The sequence below is a fragment of the Furipterus horrens genome, unplaced genomic scaffold, assembly GCF_987537825.1.
Source record: "Furipterus horrens unplaced genomic scaffold, mFurHor1.1.pri manual_scaffold_6, whole genome shotgun sequence".
Lineage (NCBI taxonomy): Eukaryota > Metazoa > Chordata > Mammalia > Chiroptera > Furipteridae > Furipterus > Furipterus horrens.
In genome coordinates this window covers 112,217,337-112,239,590 of record NW_028327176.1, presented here as the reverse complement: position 1 = coordinate 112,239,590, position 22,254 = coordinate 112,217,337, and the positions used below count along the sequence as shown (strand labels likewise).

General features: G+C 35.1%; 1 protein-coding gene across 1 annotated transcript; it reads left to right on the top strand.

The window, feature by feature from the left end:
• Positions 1 to 18,774: 18,774 nt before the first annotated feature.
• LOC150007251 (heterogeneous nuclear ribonucleoprotein A1-like) lies at positions 18,775 to 19,908 on the top strand. The gene has a single exon (XM_090280499.1). The coding sequence runs from the start codon at positions 18,820 to 18,822 to the stop codon at positions 19,780 to 19,782; it is 963 nt and encodes a 320-aa protein (XP_090136625.1). The 5' UTR covers positions 18,775 to 18,819; the 3' UTR covers positions 19,783 to 19,908.
• Positions 19,909 to 22,254: the final 2,346 nt, after the last annotated feature.

Here is a 22,254-nt window from a genome sequence, read left to right as displayed (position 1 = left end):
AGGGAATTGAAACAAAGGCAAACTAAACAGGCAACGAGAGTGGAAAAAGAACTATAGGTATGGGGAACATATTGGGGGGAGATCAGCAGGGAGGGGGAAGGGGGAGAGGGAGGGAGATGATATAGGAATTAAGGATCATGGTAGGAGGGAATGGAATAGACAGAGAGAGGTTGAGAAGAACTATATGCACAACTAATGGACATGGTCTAAAAGGGGGGGACAACTGGAGGGAGGGGGGCCACCTGGTGGAGGGGAGAAGAGGGAAGGGAAATTGGGACAAATGTAACATTATAATCAATAAAACACATTAAAAAAAAAAAGAATGAAGAACAACCTTATGCCATTTTAGGATAGAATCTTTATTGTATTCAAGAGAGAAAACATACGATGCTGGTACAAAGTTTTGTGTTTCTTAATGTGCTCCCATTGTCCCCAGCCCCCTCCCCCAGTTAAAAAGAAAGTCAAAAATAATACCAAAAGGTCTTAATTGTACTCTCAAATTCAGAGAAAAGCTGCCTGGATGAGAAGTGATGGGAAAAGTAAAGGAAAACACAAAAGAGTAGATATCAAAAAAACTGCTAATGTATCTCAGGAGAGACAGAAGAGGTGAAGCCACATTTCCCACTGCCAGACACTGGGCTAATTTGAATCTTGTACAGCTGATGTCCTCAGAAGTGTGATAAAACCCTAGATGAGTTGAACGGACTCTAGCAAAGGAAATTTAGGAAGATCTCAAAAGAGTGATTTACAACCATTTTTATGATGTTCTTTGTCACTCATATTTTATTATTACATTTTAATACAATTTTTTAATCTAATGGGTGACATAAAAAATACTAATTTTATCTCAAAAGAAACAATTGATAAATTGACTTACATTAAAATTAAAAACATGTGTTCATCAAAATTCACCTTTAAGAGATTGGCAGGACAGTCTACAGAATTGGAGAAGATATTTTTAATATATATAGTTTACAAAGAGCATGTATCTTACACACATACATATGCATGTATATAGATATAAATATAAGATATATACATTAATATCTGTACAATCAATAACAGAAATTGTAACCAAATAGAAATATGATCAAGAAATACAAACTGATACTTTACAAAAGAGGATATCAAAATAGCCACTAAACATGAAAATTGTCAGCTTCCCTAAATATGAAGAAAACTAAAGCTACAAAATAAACACAGAATAATTAAAATCTACAATGTAACCATCCAAAGTGATGGTAAAAATATAGATCAGCTGTAACTCTTATAACACTGCATGTAAGATGTTAAATTGAAATGTCATTTTGGAAACTAGCAATAGCTACTAAATCATATTCATACTCACAGAACAATTCAGCTCCTAGTTATATACAAAATAGAAGCACATGCACTTCAACACATGAGACACATACAAGATTGTCATAGCGTTATTCATAACACCCCAAAACTGGGAGGAGGATGTCCATCTATGGAAAAAAAGAATAACTGAATTATGGATATTTAATAGCATATTATCCAGAGAAGGAAAACTCTGACTCCAAAAAACCTCCGCTGCCTTGCGGCATACCTCTTCAGGGGAAAGGCTAAGGGAGTAAACCCCGACAGAAAATCCGGAGCCGGAGTCCCTAAGGCGGTTTGACGTTGTAGTCAACACCGGCAACTCCTGCGGCGCACCTGAAGCCAAGCTGTATTGACTCCGTCTTTCCCTTGGACCCTTCAGCTGCGAAGAGAGGGGGGGTCTGCTGCATGGGCAACAGCAGACCCTCCATATCACCCTGTCCAGGCTCTGTAGCTTCAGCTTCACTGGAGAGGACACTCCAGCGTCATCGCAAGATGTCGATTCAACACGGGAGGAGACGGATACCGTGTCACTCCCGAGTCGGACTGCACAGCCATTCTCGGCGGTGCAGATAGACTCTTAAGAAGCTACACCATCGTCTCTCGAGACGGACGGCTGCCGGAGAGAGAGAATAGCATATTAAAGCAATGGAAATTAACAAACTGTAGCATGAATGCTATCTCTCAAGCATAATATTGTTCAAAAGCAAATAAGCCACAAAAGACTATATATAGTATGATCCACTAATATGAAGACTAACATCAAGCAAAAGTAAACTTAGTTGTTAAACATTAGGATTATGGTTACTTTTGGTGGAGCAAAGAAAGAAATAATGATTCATAGTGCTTAAGAAAATGTAAATAATGTTCTTTTTCTTAAACTGATGGTGTTTATATGAGAGGATTCACTTTGTGATAACTCACTGAACTTAAATTTTGTGATTTTTCTGTATGAGTTATATTCCAATTAAGAATGTTTTTAAAAGAAATCTATGTGCTTACATGGGAAGATGTCTAAAATTTATTGTTAAGTAAAAAGAGAAAGATGAATAAAATTATTTCTTACATCATTTTATTATTTTTAAAAATAAAATACTATAAAAATATTTGTATGTGGATAGATAATAAAGGGAATGCACAAAGTGAGATGAAGGATGGGCTGAATGAGAGAATGTTTCTCCTTTTTTTTCTGTGTAATTTGTCATTTCTATTTTTATGAAATATATTGAAATTAAATAGAAATAATAATAAGTCAATTATTCAATACAGTAGGTGTCAGGTGCTTTTCATTTATTATTTTATTTAATTATCACAGTAGTTCTAAAAATTAGTTGTTCTGATTATCCCATTATAATGTATAAGGAAATGAGGCTCAAAATAGATAAGGTCATCTCTCTATTGGTAAACAGAGTCAGAAGTTAATCTCATGTCAAGTTAATGCTGTTAACATCATGCTATTTTCAGCCTGTGGAAAATATTACACATTTCTGGGGCCCTGGCTGCTGTGGCTCAGTGGATTGAGAGTCGGCCTGTGAGCCAAGTGTCGCCGGTTCGATTCCCAGTCAGGGCACATGACTCGGTTGCCCGTCAGGTCCCCAGTTGGGGGCGCGAGTGAGAGGCAACCACACAGTGATGTTTCTCTCCCTCTCTTTCTCCTTCCCCCTCTCTCTACAAATAAATAAATAAATAACCAAAAATAAAATAAATAAATAATTTTAAAAAAAGAGAATATTACACATTTCTAACATGGAATGTTACATACTTCTTGAGAGCAAAAATTGTGTCTGTTGAATGAAAGACTGTTACTGAATATAATAAAGTTTCTCTCTTATCTTATGTAATTTTCTTCCTAAAGGTAATGAGAAGAATTTTGGACAACATTTTCTTCATTTATTTCTTGTGGAAGGAAGGCCCACAGTTAAACATGGATGTGAAAGTTCCCAAAATAGCTTGACCCTTTCTCCTAATTATAGCATTGACACAAATGGATTCATCCCTATCACCATACAGTAAGTACTCCACAGTAGTTCTTTAAAGTAGAGCTGAGCTTTATTTTTTAAATATTATTTATATATATATTAGTCACCCAAATATAGAAAGACAAAAAGGTTCATCTGAAAACTATTTTGCTAATCTTCTTTTTTTCAGTTTGATAGAGGATTAGTGGACATTTTGTCCTGTCCAAAACATCCATCCACAGAGACATTTGGTCCATGCTAAAATGAAAGGGGATTCTATCCAAAACATGCACAATTAATACAACTCCCACTTTTCTGCAAGATTCTAACCCCAACCCATCTACCTGACCCATATGCCGCTACCAGCTAGGTTACTGAGGCAAGATTGGTTATTATTGGCAGTATGACTCCAACACAATTATTGGGCCAATAAAACATGATAGTATCTTTTTGTGTATTACTCCTGTAAACCACAAGTATACATAAATGTTTTGGGCTATTTAAACTAAGGGCCATTCGGCCTAGACCAAATGTCTCGTCCCAGTAGACGTTTTACACAAGACCAAATGTCCTGCAAGGTAGCAAAGTAAACTACAAATTAAACTAATTTATTACAAGTTAAACTAAGGTATAACTTGATATACTAAAATTGTACACAAAAGGAATCAATTTCTTTGAAAATATCATGGAGCAAATAAATAAAAGAATTGGGCTGTTCAGCTGAAGTTAAGATGTAGTTCAATTGTTTAACAAAATATCTGTTGAGTGAAAAAGGTACAGCTGTTAGGAATTGGGGAGATGGGCATGACTATGCAGAAAAAGGAAATCCAGTAGAAAAAATGAATATTAAATGGGAATATCTTTCTGGAACATGTCAATTTTTGGAAGGCAGTCTTGAAATAAGTTCATGCTTAAGAATAAGGAACTGCAGAAAAGAGAAATGGCTAAATGCAGTGGTCACATCCCAAGGGCATTACTGAATGAAATTTTCACTAGCAGCCAAGAATTTAAAATTCTTCATCAGTATAGCAGTCTAGTGATAATGGTCTCTAAAGTTGCTCTATCTCAGTTAAAAATAATGTTTTCTGTCTGAGTTTATATGTTATATGACAATTGGATAAGTTAGATCAGCAGGAGTCATGGCTAACCTATGAAGGTTATATAAATCAAATAAACTTTTCCAAGGTCTGCATCAATCTGAAGATGAAATCAAGGAAATTGACACCAATCTGAAAATAGAAATGCCTTATACAGGCAGGGACAGTATCTTGCTCATTTGTATCAGAGGAAACGTTGCTCAGTAAATGTCTAAGTACAGGAAGAGATGAAAGTATCTAGGCTGAGTAATTTGGTTAATTAAGACAAGAAGGCAATGAAATTACCCTAAGGTAAGGAAACTGTTATTCATAAACTAGATGAACACTAAGTTCTATACGGACAAAATATTTCGGGTTATCTCTCTTACAAAAGTTGGCAGTTAATGCTCCCAAAAGAGAGGCTGATGAGAAGTTGCATAACTTAGAAACCAATTTAAAAGGTATTTCTATTGATAATGTCATCATTTTAAAAATGTAATCATTTCATATGAGCAATGGCACATTTAATTGCATACAACATAATTTTTATTTTTGGCCAAACTTCTTAAAGAAATTATTTTATTTTTTGCCTTTAATTAATGATGACCAAACTGGGCAGTCCTCAAATAAACCACTCAGATACTTAGGTGGCCTGAAGTTGAAAACATCCTATAAAAAAATATTGATGCTTTTAGTAAAACTGAAAAGCAAAGACATTCCAAGTCTTTCAGTTAATTTTATCCAAAATTTAGAAAGTAAAACACAGGTATCTCTACTGATGCAAAAATGAAAATCTTCTCTATCTTCAAGGCAATATCCTATGAGACCTCAAGGTGACAATAGGTTACATTAGAGGCTGACGCTACAACTATATTATATATTGTATATTACTGTTATATAAATCATTTAAATTCATATAATAAATATAAATTAAGTATATGTAGTACATCAGAGAAGGAAAACTCTGACTCCAAAAAACCTCCGCTGCCTTGCGGCATACCTCTTCAGGGGAAAGGCTAAGGGAGTAAACCCCGACAGAAAATCCGGAGCCGGAGTCCCTAAGGCGGTTTGACGTTGTAGTCAACACCGGCAACTCCTGCAGCGCACCTGAAGCCAAGCTGTATTGACTCCGTCTTTCCCTTGGACCCTTCAGCTGCGAAGAGAGGGGGGGTCTGCTGCATGGGCAACAGCAGACCCTCCATATCACCCTGCCCAGGCTCTGTAGCTTCATCACAAGATGTCGATTCAACACGGGAGGAGACAGATACCGTGTCACTCCCGAGTCGGACTGCACAACCATTCTCGGCGATGCAGATAGACTCTTAAGAAGCTACACCATCGTCTCTCGAGACGGACGGCTGCCGACGACGACGAAGACGACGAGTATATTTAACTAAATTAATTTTAGAATTTTTGAGTGCCCATTTATTAAGCATTCTCTTAATATGACATTTTTGCTTAATCCCTTCACCTATTTCACCCAGTCCCCTAAACCCCCTCCTCCTGACAGCTGTCAGTCTGTTCTCTATACCTATGAATCTACTGTGTTTATATTGTTCATTAGATTCCACATATAAGTGAATTCATATGGCATCTGTCTTTCTCTGACTGATTCATTTCACTTAGCATAATGCCCTCTAGGTCCATCCATACTGTCACAAAAGGTAAGATCTCCTTCATTTTACAACTAAATAGTATTCCATTGTGTAAATGTACCACAGCTTTTTTGTCTACCCATCTACTGATGCTTCCAAATCTTGGCTACTATAAATATCACTGCGGTGAACATAGGGGTGCATATATTCTTTTGAATCAGTGTTTCAACTTTCTTTGGATATATTCCCAGAAATAGAATCACTGAGTCTAAGGTGGTTTTATTTTTAACTTTTTGAGTAAAATCCATACTATTTTCCACAGTGGCTGCACCAATCTACATTTCCACCAACAATGTCCAAGGACAAATATTCCCTTTTCTCCACAAACTCATCAATATTGGTCATTTCAGGATTTATTGATGATAGTCATTCTGACAGGTGTGAGGTGATATCTCATTGTGGTTTTAATTTGTATTTCTCTAATGAGTAGTGACATTGAGCATCTTTTTATATGTCTATTAGCCACATGTATGTCTTCTTTAGAGAAGTGTCTGTTCAGATTCTTTGCTTATTTTTTTAATTGAATTATTTAGTGTTGAGTGTTTGAGTTCTTTATTAATTTTGGATATTAACTCCTTATCAAGTATGTCATTGGCAAATATGTCCTCTCACTCAGTCAGTTGCCTCCTCATTTTGTTGATGGTTTCCCTTACTACGCAAAAACTCTTTAGTGTGATGTAATTCCTTTGTTTATTTTTTGTTGTTGTTCCCCTTGCCTGAGGAGATATATCAGGAAAAATGAAACAGTATGGTGATTGCCAGAGGGAAGGGGGCATGGGAGAAGGTAAAAGAGGATAAAGGGAGGATAAACCATAAACCAACATCACCATAATAAATTCAATTTAAAAAAGAAAAAATATTGCTATAAGTAATGTTTGAGATTTTTCTACCTATATTTTCTTACAGGATTTTGATGATTTATAGTTTTACATTTAGGATTTTCATCCATTTTGAGTTTATTCTAGTGTATGATGTAACTAGATGGTCTAGTTTCATCTTTTCATACGTATCTGTCCAATTTTCCCAACACCATTTATTGAATAAACTATCTTTAGCCCATTGTATATGCGTGCATCCTCTGTTGAATATTAATTGGCCATAAAGGTATGGGTTTATTTCTGGGCTCTCTATTTTGTTCCATTGACCTAGGTATCTGTTTCTATGCTAGTACCATGCTGCTTTGATTACTATGGCTCTGTAGTATAGTTTGATATCAGGCAGTGAGATACCTCCAACTTTGTTCTTCTTTCTCAAGATTTCTGAGACTATTCAGGGTCTTTTGTGGTTCCATATAAATTTTTGCAATATTTGTTCTGTGAAATACATCCTTGGTATTTTGATAGGATTTGCATTGAACTGATAGATTTCTTTGGGTAGGATGGGCATTTTAATAATGTTAATTCCTCCTATCCATTAACACAGTATATGCTTCCACTTATTTGTACCTTCCTCATTTTCTTTCTTTAGTGTCTTATAATTTTCCTAGTATGAGTCTTTTACCTCTTATACCTAGATATTTTATTTGCAATTGTAAATGTGATTGTTTTCTTAGTTTCTCTTTATGATAGTTCATTATTGATACATAAAATACCACTGATTTCTGAATATTAATTTTATAGCCAGCTACTTTACAGAATTAATTTATTAGTTATAGTAGTTTTTGTGGATTCATTAGTGTTTTCTATATACAGTATCATGTCATCTATAAATAATGGCAGTTTTACTTCTTCACTTTCAATTTGGATGCCTTTTATTACTTTTCCTTGTCTGATTGCTGTGGCTAGAACTTCCAGAACTTTGTTGAATAAGCGTGGTGAGAGTCAACATCCCTTTCTTGTTCCTGATATTAAGAAAAATGCTTTTAGTTTTTTGCCCACTGGGTATAATGTTGGCTGTGGGTTTGTTATATATGGCCTTTATTATATTGAGGTATGTTCCCTTTATTCCCACTTTGCTGAGAGTTTTAACAAGGCACAAATTAGCCTTTGCCTATGCTAGAAAGTCCAAAGAAGCTCTCTGAAAAATTAGTAAAAGCTAATTTTTGGTAAAAGCAAACAAACATAAACAGGTAAAGCAATAGTCTATGTGTTCCTGGCAGAGGGAAGAGTTTGTAAAAGACTCTGTAGTAAGAAACCATAGCACCTTAAGGGATCCAATATCTCATTGTGTGTGGAACAGGGAAGCAGAGAAGAGTAGCTGAGTACTGGTGGATGAAGATTAAGAGGTCAGCAGATGGAATATGTTATAAGGCCTCATAGCTATGTTAAGGAGTGATTGAAGGAGGACCAATTAGATGACTCTTATATGTCCAAGTAAGAAATATGGTGCTCTCATCTAGACTGATGTCCTAGAGAAAGTGACAGATTTAAAATATAATTGGGAGTAAAACTGTGAGTGATTAATACCGGAAGTGAAAAAGAAAGATGTCAAACTTTAATACTCCCTGTCATGCAACTGGCTAGAAGATTTTATTATTTGTTGAGAACACAAACAATGCAGAAAAGTTTGATAGAGAAGATCATAAATTCAGGCTTGAATATGATGAGATTAAGATGCCTATAAAACAGTGGAATTTAAAAATTGAATATATGGAAATAGACCTCAGAGAAGAGGTCTGGATAGGGAATATTAAGTTATGAGTCATCAGTGTGTAGAAGGTAACTGAAACCATGTTTTTGGATGAAACTATAGAGTAAGTAGAAAAAAAATTGCCTAGGACTGAGTCTTGAGGAACTAACATTTAAGGGCTGAGGAGAGGAAGATGAAGCTGTAAAAGATTCTGAGAAGGAGTAACTAGAACAGTAGGAGGCAAACAAAATGAATGAGGTTATCAGGGAAGGTAATGAAAATGTTTATCAAATACTTTATTAGTCCATTGAGCTATCAACATGGTTCCCTAACCTGAAGACTTCATTGTACAGGATAGAAACCAGATTAGAGAAAATTGACATAAAAAGTGTAGGCTACTGTTTCAAAAAATTTAACTGTTAAAGTGCCAAAAGAGGTAAGATGGTAAATAGAGGGAGATGAATGAAATTTGAGCATGTTTAATTGTCAATTGAAATTATTAGTTGAGTGAAAAGTGTTAATGCATAGAAAAATAAAGAGTAACTAAAAACATAAAGTTGGAGCAACAAGATACAATATACATGAGAAAAGGTTTCTTCCAGAGGGGTGGGGAAAATGGAAAAGGACACACACATTGAGGCCTCTGACTCTTATCTTTGTGTACATTCCTTGATGTATGACTGCCTTTTGCTTTATCCCTATCTGTCTAGTTGTTATGTTACCTTCTCTCTGTGTTTTGTGTGCTCCATTCATACTTCTCCATCCTTAACTGAGAATAATTTAAAATTAAAAGGGTGTGTCTTTTAGTACAGCTCACCCTAGCCAGCCTAATTCTCACTAACAGGACACTCTATGAAAATTCATACTAAATTTCTCCCTAAAAAGCATGCAAATTAGGTTATATTTAATTGTATGAATTTTGATGGAATTTTTATTATATTTAAGGATTCTCAATAAAATACCATAGCCTGATTGATAAGAAGTTATTTTCAAAAATCAATGGAAGGAGCTCTAAGGTAATGTGTAAAAGAAGGCTTTGAATTTTATTTTGTTATTAGCCCTGGAGAATAGACATGTCAGTATTTCCTCATACTAAATCTGCATTATATTTGTTGGAATGATGATAGAAGTAGAACAAACTTGAATAAGCCACTTGTAGTGATTGAGGTCAATTCAGTATCAAGATAGAACTTCTTCTTAAATGAAACGGAGCAGAGATCACAGTACTACAGATACATTGTAATTTATACTCATGCACAGTTTGTCTTTCATTTCAAAAAAATTTGAAAGGGATCACAGAGAGAGAGTCTTGGTTTTCACAAAGGTTATTCTCCTTCGGCAAAGTTCAGAAAAATTGTCTCACTATATATATAGTTTTTAAAGTTTCTGAAGTTTAAATTTTTCTGGCACCTTTTGTGTCTGTCCTATACAAAAACTGTCTCCTTATCTATTATTGTGTTCTCTAAAGAAGTCCTGTGTTATTTTCCCTAGGTAATTTACTGTGCTATCTGCATGTTTAAAACCCACATAGCCTATTCTACCTTCATTATATTCCACCATCCCAAACTCTGGCAGCATTTCCCCAAAGACTCATCCAGAGGTGTAAAGTTACCCATGTATAAATCTAAGGGACACTCTAATATCTAATAATTAATTTTGGTTAACAAGCTCTTAGGGTAGCCAAAGCCAAGTGGATGTTAGCCAAGAATTGCATGCCAGAACACATTCCTATCAGTCATATTTTAGTAGCAGGTCATTGTAAAGACATGTATACTTGGCTTAAGACAAATTGAACAAAGGCTAGAAACATTTCTAGTAGTTGGGCAGCAAGAAGCCTAGCACTACTCAAACAAATATCAGGTAAAACCATTTCAAGTATTTTTATCTCATTACCTTCTTAGATATTTGGCTCAGAAAACAAAATAAACTAATAGAAATTTGTGCTGAGTTTTGTAAATGGATCCATTGTTACCTTCTGTTTCATCTTATTATTTCCCACAGTTGTTTGACGAAGGAAATAGATTAAAAATTTATTATAATGCAAAACCAGCATTAACCTCAAAAAATGGGAAATAGAAAGGATTCTGAGTAGGATGGATTTTGACTATATCAAATTAAGAGATTTACAAGTAAATTATTAAAAAATAAGAAAGGAAAAAAATACAGCTTCTTATAATACTCATATTCAATTTGTCAAAGGCCTTTCAGACAACTCTGCTCAAAATCAGATTCTAGTGCTTTGCCATTTTCCCACATAAATGCTTTGTTATTACAACTTGCTGCCCAGCTGGTATTGACTTATAACTCCATATAGAGAACGAATAGGAGACTTAATCAAGTTCATGTAAAAAGAAAGAATATCCATAATGTATTATCAACTGTAATTTTGAGAATATCTCAGAATGTTCATGTTTCTGACTTTCTAAAATATGTAAAAGTTTCTCACACATTCCTGATAGTTAATGTTATATAAACTATGGATTGGCTGCTTTTAGCCTTAGAGCCAAGAAACTATGTAATAGTGAGAACCTTCACTTCTTGAAACAGATGGTGACTTTTGAACTGTGCTAAATCTAAAGATATGAGATTTATTCATAAAATATTGCCATGTCAATATGGAAAGTCTGGCAAGCTTTTCATCTTAAAAAGGTCAAACCATCACTTCAATATTAATTTCTGTATAGTTTCCATCACCTCTTCCATCTGGTATTTCTTAGAGAAAATATAGGAAAACTAGAGCTTAAATGGCAAATGCAGCATAATACTTTGTTATTAAATTGACATGCATGTAAATACATAAATCTAAACATTGCTCTTTCTCCTTAACCCATAGATATTACACTATTTATACATAATATACATAATACTAGCTGGACAGCAAGTTATAGTGTAGTTTATTCATATTCAATTGTGAATACACTGTAAAAGAAAAATTTCTTACAGTAATTATTAAGCTTAAAATATTTTAATTTTTAAAGAATTTATGTGAGTCTAGAAGTTGGCAATTTTAGTGTTGTTTAGGATTATTGGATAGTCTTCTGCTAGCATATATAGTTGTATTTAAAATTTGCATATAGCATAAGAAACAAAGAACTATCAGTTTTAGAAGTAAATTTAACTTTCTGAGCAAAGACATCATAACCTGAATGTTAATCTAAAATCACACAGTGTGTTCATTAAGTCATATGTCAATGGACTTAACTAGCTAATTTTTTTTTAAGATTTTACTTATATATTTTGAGAGAGAGAGGAAGGGAGAGAAACATCAATATGTGGTTGCCTCTCACGTGCCCCCATCTGGGGACCTGGCCCACAACCTAGGCATTTGCCCTGACTGGGAATTGAACCAGTGACCCTTTGTTTTGCAGGCCAGTGCTCAGTCCACTGAGCCACACCAGCCACGGCTACCCAGTTTGATGTTTTTTAAAATATTTCAAGTCATCGTTTAACTATGTCATCACATGTGTGTACCTCTTACCTGCAATTCATATCAAATTTTTCCAAATGGAATGACTTTTAGCAAAGTTACAAAAGTGAAGACTCAGGTCCACAATTTCTCATCTTCTAGTGTGTTGAGATGCTGATACAGACCACAGAACTATTTAACCCTCAAGTCCTGAGAGCAACCACAGAGACTCTACTGAGAAAAAAGAAAGATAATGGTTGGCAAGTACAGCTATAACATGGGGTGGGAAGTAAAGTGGATTTTGAAAAAAGATTAGGAATTTATCAGGGACAGCAAATGGAAAAGGACTCATCAAAGACAGCATGATATAGAATAACACCATGGCTCACGTAGGAGATCGTACGAAAATTGGATCTGATGAGAACATGAAGTCCAAGGTTTAACTCTTCAGCAAATCATCATCAAACATAATTTCTAATGCAGAGCATCACAATAAATTAAAACAAAAGATAAATTATTTTGAGAATTAGCCATGTATGCTGGGAAAGGCTTCACATTCTTTTGTTCTTTATTATTAGTGATGGATTTCTACAACTATCAGAAAGGACTATTGAAGAAGTTCAAATTATACTTGCACAGTGGCAAAATGAACTTCAATCCCTAATACCTTACCTCTTTGTAATTCTGAAATGCATGTACTCTATTATCTTTAAGGTAAAATTGTGTAAGCAAGTAACAGGAAGCAAATGAAGGTTTGGGGCAAACTGACTATATAGGAATTTAGACCAAAAAAACAATAATTGATAGAGTCGAAGATTACTTTGCCACACAGAGGATTTAAATAAAGGATTAAACATGTTGAAAAATAGGATTTATGAGAAAATTTCAAGGGCTTATTTGTTTATTAAGTGAAAGACTAGTGATTTGATGCTGTAGATTTATATTCTACATATTCTTCAACCCTGCTTCTGTAGCCCCCTTGCTACTCCCTAGTTAGGATCTATCATCATGGTTAGAGAATATTCTATTATCACCTTAAAACTACTACTAGGAAAGATATTTTACTGTGAACATTCTTTAAATCTCATTCTTGATGGTAGGCCTCATTCTTTGACAACATATTTATCTTAATTAACTTCTTTAGAACAATTCTGTAGAGTGGACTCAAAACATAGACAATCTCATTCATTTTAAAAAATGTCCAGCCATCTAACTTTCTAAATGAAACTAAAATAAACTATCCCAGCTTCATCTTCAACAAACTGTCCATGATATCATCAATACACTGAATAAAAAGAAGATATATATTGAGATGAATTGTTTTACAGTGTGACATTTGTGAACTCTGTTTTACGTAACACAAACTCATTTAAGAATAGTTTGACTGTTCAAAATATTTACTAAATATTTTTTAATTGAAAGCTGGTTTTATAGATAGATACTGGTGTTGAGCCAAAGTATTTGAACTCAATAAATATAGAACAGACTTATAATATTTCTTCAGATAATATTCTAATGTCACCATGAGACAGTACATTTCTGCTTTATGATGTATGCTGAATTCTGTCCTTGGTCCGTTCTACTTTTAACTTTGTAATAGTTGGATTAATTCTAAATAGTAATAATATCTGAACTCCAGACAAAATATTAACGAAGAAAAAAAGGAGGAGATTGCAGGAAAAAGTTCTATATCTAATACCATAAATGTTTACACAGAAGCTTATTAGACACTTTGGTAAAGCTCTCACCATTTGGAGGAAAGAAATTTGCAATCATATGTGATGAACTGGAATGAACTCAACAATGCCCTGAAATTTCTTTCCATTTCCCAAATGAATAAAAAGCAAAGGTGCAATCTCCTGCTTGTATTGTTTTAGCAATGACCCTTTTCTTGCCAATAAGACACAGTAGCAGAGACTGTGCTGAAGAAGAATTTCAACTTCTCTAGTACGTAGACCTCAGGAAAAGGTTATGGAAACACAGTTCCAGCTTAGCATAACCTCTGTGGAGAATTCTGAGAAGAGAAGAAGTAATGTCTTGGATGGGTGCTGCACAGAAACCACCTATGAGCAAAGTCCGATACTTGGACACCCATGTGCAAGAAGTCCTGAGGATTCCTACAAATATTTAGAGACAGAGAGTGTATAATTGCAATTCCTATAGTTAAGGGAATCGGTTCTCAAGCACTGGGACTTAATAACTAGTGTCTTAGGTCAAAATCCTTGAAAATAGACAGTGAAGATTACATGCAAGAAGTTTATTAGGGAGTGCTCTTGGGAACAACATCTGTGAGGCAGTGAAAAAAGTAACTCTGACTAGAGGTAGAAATTGAATTGGAAAATAGTTACAACAGAGGCTTTAGCTACCCTTAAGGGGAGCTCTGGGATAGATATGTTCATAGTTTCATCAATTGAGTCAAGGAGACCTGCTTTTTGTAACCCCTCCTCTCCCTGAGAATTCAGGCAGCACACCACAGAAGTCACTACAACTGGTGAGGCTCATGACTACACCAGCACTTAATGGCTGATGAGGGCCAAGATGCTTGGACTTACACCTAAGCAAACTAATGTTAGATAAACTAGACATATATCGATACACCCATGATAACTTCCACCATTGTAACAAAAGGGCTGAACTCCCCACGTTAATGACATAGTTCTACTCTCTCTGGTCAGGAGTAAGCAAAAGAAATAGTGACACTTAGGAAAAATACGTAAATACTAATCATACCAAAACCCAGAATGCCAGTTTTGTAGGTGAGCTTCAGCATGGCTCTAGAGAACCACAAATAATGCCATTCAATGATGTATCACTAGAGCATAGAGCACTGCCTAAGAGCAAAATGATAGATCTTTCTCTCTATTATGATTCAAACTAAAGGCACAGTACGAGGACCTAAAGGGCAGAACCTTGGGAACTGGGTATAACTCCAAAGTAGTATTTTACCTGTCTGTTCGTTTCTTCAAAACATAAAGATAATATCACCCATTTTATGTTATACAGTCTTCTGTGAATATCATATATATGAAAGTTCTTTGAAAAGAATCAAAGGTATAGTATTATTGTTCTGATTTATCATCCATGTAAGTCTATTTCTTCTATTGCTGCCCTGGGACTAGAAAAATTGCTCACTACTTTTTATTTTATAACATCTTATTAAAAACACTTCATAAAAACTTTAATGAGGTTTTCTGCAGATATTTCTCCTTCCAATTAAATAAACTTATTTTCTCAGGGTTTTTTTCCCTAAGCATTTAATTATTTTAGGCCCTATCTTCTATATCTCCTCCAGTTTCCCACAGCTCTATCAGTTGAATTTAATGTGATTTCGCTTATTAATGGACAGGAAGATCAAATATATCATTTATATTTCTCCATCTGGAATTTTCCAGATTGTTAGTAACATATTTTCCAATCTACAGGAAGGTCTCAAAAATAGTATACTATACCAGTTTACACTTATTAAATGTTCATTTTGAGTGTTTAAGGAATATATGTGAGGGAAATATAATATGTTTGATGAAAGTAAAAACTTTCATCTAGTCCATTTTTCATCTCTCTTCAGACATTTCTCCTTCATATTCACAGTGTAGATACTCATTTTGTCTGTTTTGTAGCTATATGATCACATAACATATACTCCAATGCGACTTACAAAATCCGCTAAAATAAATTTGAGGATAACTAATATATATTTTGTGTGAAGTGGGTGTTCCCAGTGGCTCATTCTGAAAGCCACTGCTCTTGCCAGTAATGACTGGGCAGTATGGGGATTAATCCACTACCCACTGGTGGGAATGTTTCTAAAGTTCCCTGCTTATTGGGTTTGCCTCCTTTTATAGTTTCACAGATGAGAAAGTGATAGTTCTGGAGCTACCAGAGGAAGGCTCTGGTTTGTGATATAAAAAGCCTATGAGTTCGGATCATGGAGTGGGCACAAAAAAATCTGTATTGCCAAAAACATATTTGCTCCAGGACAGCCGGGGAGAAGACTGGCCAAATAACTGTGAAGTGGATGTATCTGACAAGCTTTGGGTGGGTTCAACAAATAGTATTTTATTTACAAGATGTGCTAGAAACTTCACCTGCATGTTAATAATCTCAATTTAGGCATTTTTCATGCCCATTGATAGCTATATGGTAATAGTTTTTATTTTGCACTTATGTAACTGACACTATGATAAACACAATCTCATTTAGCGTTCACAATATCTTTAAAGGGTAGTTACTTTTATGATACCATTTAAGAGATGAGGTAACTGGGGCTTAAAGAGATTAAATAATTTATCTATGGTCATAAAACTAGTAATTGAAGCAGGGTTTTTAGCTAGACTATTTAACTCTAGATCCCTTATGTTTAACTGTCATGCTACACAGCTCATAGCTGTTCAGATTTTTCTTCCTAAAACATTCCTAAGGTGAGATTATCCCAAGTCAAAGCATCTATAAAAAGTCCCTTTCTCATCACGTATCACTTCAAGGACAAAAGTCCTTTATCAGCTTCTTACTTATGCATCTTTATCCTCCTGTGTTACCCAACATGGACTGTCTCATTCCATCAAAGCCGCGATCCTTAAAAGTCCTACCTTTTCCTGTATTCATCTTAGCTAATGCTCCAATTCTTCCCCTGAAATGCTCTGTCTGTTCTTTTCCCCTAAATTGGACCCTACCCTTTGCGCAAGCCAACCTTCTCTGGAAGCCAGCCTAGACAGGTCCCACATGATACTTCTCTTTCTGACTTTCAACTCCCAGCATGCTCATGTCTAATGATTTTTTGGATAGATAGTTATCTCATCTCCAAAAACAAACAATAAATGGTGCAAAAATCTCTTCCTTTTGTCACAATTAAATTATAAAAATGCCAGAATTACAATAAATATTTAGTAACAGTATGTGGCCTCCAAGACCACATGTGAAACTGAATTAACCCAATATAAGCAAGAATGTCAGGGTGAATATGTAACAAGTAAGAAAAACAATTAGATTCATTGTGGAAATCTTACTACAGATCAGTTAATTAGACGAAGGCCAAGGAAATGTATTTTCTTAGAGAATATTTAGACAGTAGTTTTGGCATATGCAAATATACTAATAAAATGTTCATATAAGAAATTAGAAAATTGACTTTACTCTAGTGAGAACTCCAAAAGCTGTGTTGCAAAAAAAAAAAAGAAGAAGAAGAAGAAGAAGAAGAAGAAGAAAGAAAGAAAGAAAGAAAGAAGAAAGAGAAGTGGCATTAGTAGACAACTAATGAAGAAGTTATTGATTCTAATTTTTTTCTTTAAAAATATGTTTAAATGAGAATGTTAATAATAAAATAGCTATCACTAATTAAGTTTTTACTACTTTACAAACACACTTTTGTTCTCTTTATCTGGAGTTAATTAATTATTCTTAATATTCACCCATTGCAATATTATTGCATTCATTTTAGGGAGGAGGACACTGAGACAGAGCCTGAGGGCACTTACAGATCACACAAAAGCTTTCCAAGCCAGGAAGCCTGAGTCCAGAGTGCAACTCTAACTGCTACCCAATATACCATGTACCATATTATAGATAATAAATACACATCTAAAGTTCTCTAACTTTTTTACGCCAAAATAGTGAAATGAAATTAGTGAACATAACAGTTTTGAAAACCCAACTATTATAAAAGTAAAAATAATACAAAATCTGAAGCTTTATCTCTATGTCTAGCTTTACACAATTACCGTTTTCTCTCTCAAGGAATTTCACAAAATAAAATTTAGTGAAAATTATGTTCTAATTGTGATGCTATTTTGAAAAAGAAAAAACAGAATCAGTATACCACCTGTCAATTCTGGAACTAGCAAAAGGGATAGATAGAATATTTTTTACTTAGCCCACAAAACATGTAGGTGTGGTAAACTTACAGACATTTATGGGTTATCATATGCTACTATACTCACAGAAGATAAAAAGTTTAATATATTTACTATTATGGGAAAGTCATTGCATTCTGTTACCTGAGATTTATTAGGCTATAATTGCTAGGTACTATACAAAAAGCTTTTAGAAAAGATATGTTCATCCTTGAAAATAACATAGGTCAATTATATTCTATCATGAACACATGTTTTTACAAGCCTAGAAATGGCAGAAAGTTAAAACACAATCTCCTCCTGTCTAATAAGAGGAAGAATGTTATATTTTACTAAAATGAGTACTTTAATTAAACGATTGACAGACTAATAATATATTATTTTTCAGATTTTTCTCAAGCAAGAATATTGTGTTCCTATTGCCTCTGGAATCACTAATTTTATTGAAATGGATTTAAGACATTTACTCACAGAATAGGATAGAGGTATATGAACTACAATAATATTTATTATTTGAGAGAATGCTTGCTTTTAAGTATTAGTTGTGAGATGTTCAAAAATATGTCTAAGTGTCGATTCAAAGAGTTTTCATTGTTGGACTTATTGCTATATTCAGGAATCAGAAGAGTGGTATTTTTATTATATGTGATTATTCTAACTGTTCCACTGAGAAGATGAAATTTTTATTTCTAAAATGTTACGTTAATGGTCTGAAAGAGTTAACTAAATATCCTTACAAAATATATGTAATGCTAACTAAAATATATAAATGTAAGACCTAAAAGTTGCATTAAAGACAAAGGAGTCCAACCTCTCATTTTTTCCTTGAGGAAACTCCATGCCAAAGAGGAAAATGGACTTGCTTGGAGCCACGTGACTCAAGGAAAAATAAAACAGTTAAGACTAGAGTCCACTGCTGGTGGACGCCGCTGAGTAAGCATCGTTCAAGTCTCCTGCCCTGAAGTCGTCATGTCTAAGTCAGAGTCTCCCAAAGAGCCGGAACAGCTACGAAAGCTCTTTATTGGAGGTTTGAGCTTTGAAACAACAGATGAGAGTCTGAGGAGCCATTTTGAGCAAAGGGGAACGCTCACAGACTGTGTGGTGATGAGAGATCCAAATACCAAGCTCTCCAGAGGCTTTGGGTTTGTCACATACGCCACTGTGGCGAAGGTGGATGCAGCCATGAATGCTAGGCCACACAAGGTGGACGGAAGAGTTGTGGAACCAAAGAGGGCTGTCTCAAGAAAAGATTCTCAAAGACCTGGTGCACACTTAACTGTGAAAAAGATTTTTGTCGGTGGTATTAAAGAAGACACTGAGGAACATAACCTAAGAGATTATTTTGAACAATATGGGAAAATTGAAGTGATTGAAATCATGACTGACCGAGGCAGTGGCAAAAAGAGAGGCTTCGCTTTTGTTACCTTTGATGACCATGACTCTGCAGACAAGATTGTCATTCAGAAATACCATACTGTAAATGGCCACAACTGTGAAGTGAGGAAAGCCCTATATAAGCAAGAGATGGCTAGTGCTTCATCCAGCCAAAGAGGTCGAAGTGGTTCTGGAAACTTCGGAGGTGGTCGTGGAGGTGGTTTTGGTGGGAATGACAACTTTGGTCGTGGAGGAAACTTCAGTGGTCGAGGTGGCTTTGGCAGTAGCCGTGGTGGTGGTGGATATGGTGGCAGTGGGGATGGCTATAATGGATTTGGTAATGATGGAGGTAATTTTGGAGGTGGCAGAAGCTACAATGATTTTGGCAATTACAACAATCAATCTTCAAATTTTGGACCCATGAAAGGAGGAAACTTTGGAGGCAGAAGCTCTGGCCCTTATGGTGGTGGAGGCCAATACTTTGCCAAACCACGAAACCAAGGTGGCTATGGTGGTTCCAGCAGCAGCAGTAGCTATGGCAGTGGCAGAAGGTTTTAATTACTACCAGGAAACAAAGCTTCGCAGGAGAGGAGAGCCAGAGAAGTGACAGGGAAGCTACAGGTTACAACAGATTTGTGAACTCAGCCAAGCACAGTGGTGGCAGGCCTAGCTGCTACAAAGAAGACATGTTTTAGACAATACTCACGTGAATGGGCAAAAAACTCGAGGACTGTATTTGTGACTAATTGTATAACAGGTTATTTTAGTTTCTGTTCTGTGGAAAGTGTAAAGCATTCCAAAAAAGGGTTTTTAATGTGGTTTTTCTTTTTCTTTTTTCTTTTTTTTGCACCCATGCTGTTGATTGCTAAATGTAATAGTCTGATCATGACGCTGAATAAATGTGTCTTGTTTTAAATGTGCTGTGTAAAGTTAGTCTACTCTGAAGCCATCTTGGTAAATTATCCCAACAGTGTGAAGTTAGAATTCCTTCAGGGTGGTGCCAGGTTCCATTTGAAATTTATTTACAACCTGCTTGGGCACACAAGCCATTGTCTTCAGAAACCTTGGTGTAGTTGAATTGATAAGTTACTGTGTTGTGACCTGGAGTTCACCATTAAAAGGGTCACCCAAGCAGAGTCATGGAGTTTATTTGGTTATTAATGATTGTTGGCACATCCTATGCAATATATCTAAATTGAATTATGGTACCAGATAAAATTATGGATGGGAATGAAGTTTGTGTATCATCCATTATCGTGTGTAATCAATAAATGATTTAATATCCTCTTGAAAAAAAAAAAAAAAAAAGACTAGAGTCCACATTTGGTGATCTTTCCCCTGCACCCATCTCTACTTCTACCTTTATCTGTCCACTTTGTGTGATGTATATTTTACTTCCCATTACATATAGAGAAAAAGTTGTTCGTTGTTTATTCATTAGACCAGGCCTGCAGAATTATTTGCCCTTTCCTTTGTGAAAGGATCAAGCAGTCCAAAATAAATGACTCCTTTTTTTCCACACCTGACCTCAGGCACTTCTTTTCTTGAAACTTCTTATGCTTGTTTCTCTCGTCATCATAAGTTAAAATTGTGATCTCGACTAACAGGAATTATAGAATCTACGGGCAAGTCTCTATTCCTATTCCCAATGCATATGGAGTCTCATATGCAACCTCCTTGAACCATGATAGTACTAACTAAATATTAACAATAATGGAAACTTGCTATACTAGAGAGCATCTTAAAGGAAAAGCATAAATCTATTTTTTTCTACTCAATAGTCCTCTACTATTTCCTTAACCATGGAATCTAAGCTCTATGTATGCAGAACTATTTTTTAATCACTAATTTTCCCCAGCACCTAATTTAGTGCTATCATTTAGTATGTGTTCAACAGATATTCTTCATTCATTTCAAATAAATGAAGCAAGTTTATTTATCTTCCCTAAGTCTTTCTGTTGTAAACTACATATTTCCAGCTCCTAACCTATTCCTCAACTGACATGATTTGGGAGACCCTTATCATCCTAATTATTCTCCAAATTCTTCAAGAAATCAGTTACAGTATAATCTGTCATAGAAAATGGAAGTCGTTATTCCCCATGTAATGTAAAAATGCATAACAAAAGTGAGATCAGAATGCACTCAAAGAAGAATGAGTTAGTTTTCTCCATTTTTGGACCATTCAGAATGGATTTTTTAGTCAACTAAATCCCTAGGTCTTTTTCACATAAACTTCCTAAAATTATTTAAGTTGCCTAGTCACACTGCCAGTTTACCACCCTTGTAATATGTAAACAGCCTCAGGAGGTTTAACACATTAAGTGAGGCTCTCAATCATTCACAGCTTGTGGTCAATTTCTTCCTTCAGATATAATTTCCTTCTTACCCCTAGCTGAGAGAAGCATGCTACAGGAATGAGAGTTTTCAGAGATTGGGTAGATAATTTTATAAATGGGGACACTGTCCAGAAAGTCAAGTCTGGTTGCAGCCCCCAGTCCAAGGGCCAGGAGAGATAAAAAGTTTAGGAAATAGAGGAGGAGGGCAAGGTAGAAGTCAAACACTGCAAGAGTATTTAGGATAATATTGGAACAAAAGTTTTCCTTACTCATGTATTTTCAATATATACAATTCAGTACATTTAATTATGCATCTATTATGGATCAGGCATCCTAATAACCTCTAATTATACAGGAGAAGGGGAAAATATGGTTCTTCTATCAGAAAGTTTTAGCCTACTGAAGTGGAAACAGAAGACATAAGTTAAGAACTATTATTATAGTGTATAGTTAGTAGCTGTGATATAATTCAGGTGACATAGAGTTATGAGATAGAGTATACTGGGGAGAGTGGGCATTTCTTTTCAATGGAAGGGTCAGAAGAGGACTCTCCAATGAAAGGATGACAAAAGATACATGAATGAGAAGAGGCCATCATTGACGAACAAGGGAATATATGTGGATATAATATACATATAGATATGGATGTGGATATAGATATAAATATACTATATCAGTAAAAGGAAGAACT

Bases quoted from the DNA above. Each gene is read 5' to 3' on its own strand.
- LOC150007251 (XM_090280499.1), top strand. From the start codon at position 18,820: ATGTCTAAGTCAGAGTCTCCCAAAGAGCCGGAACAGCTACGAAAGCTC.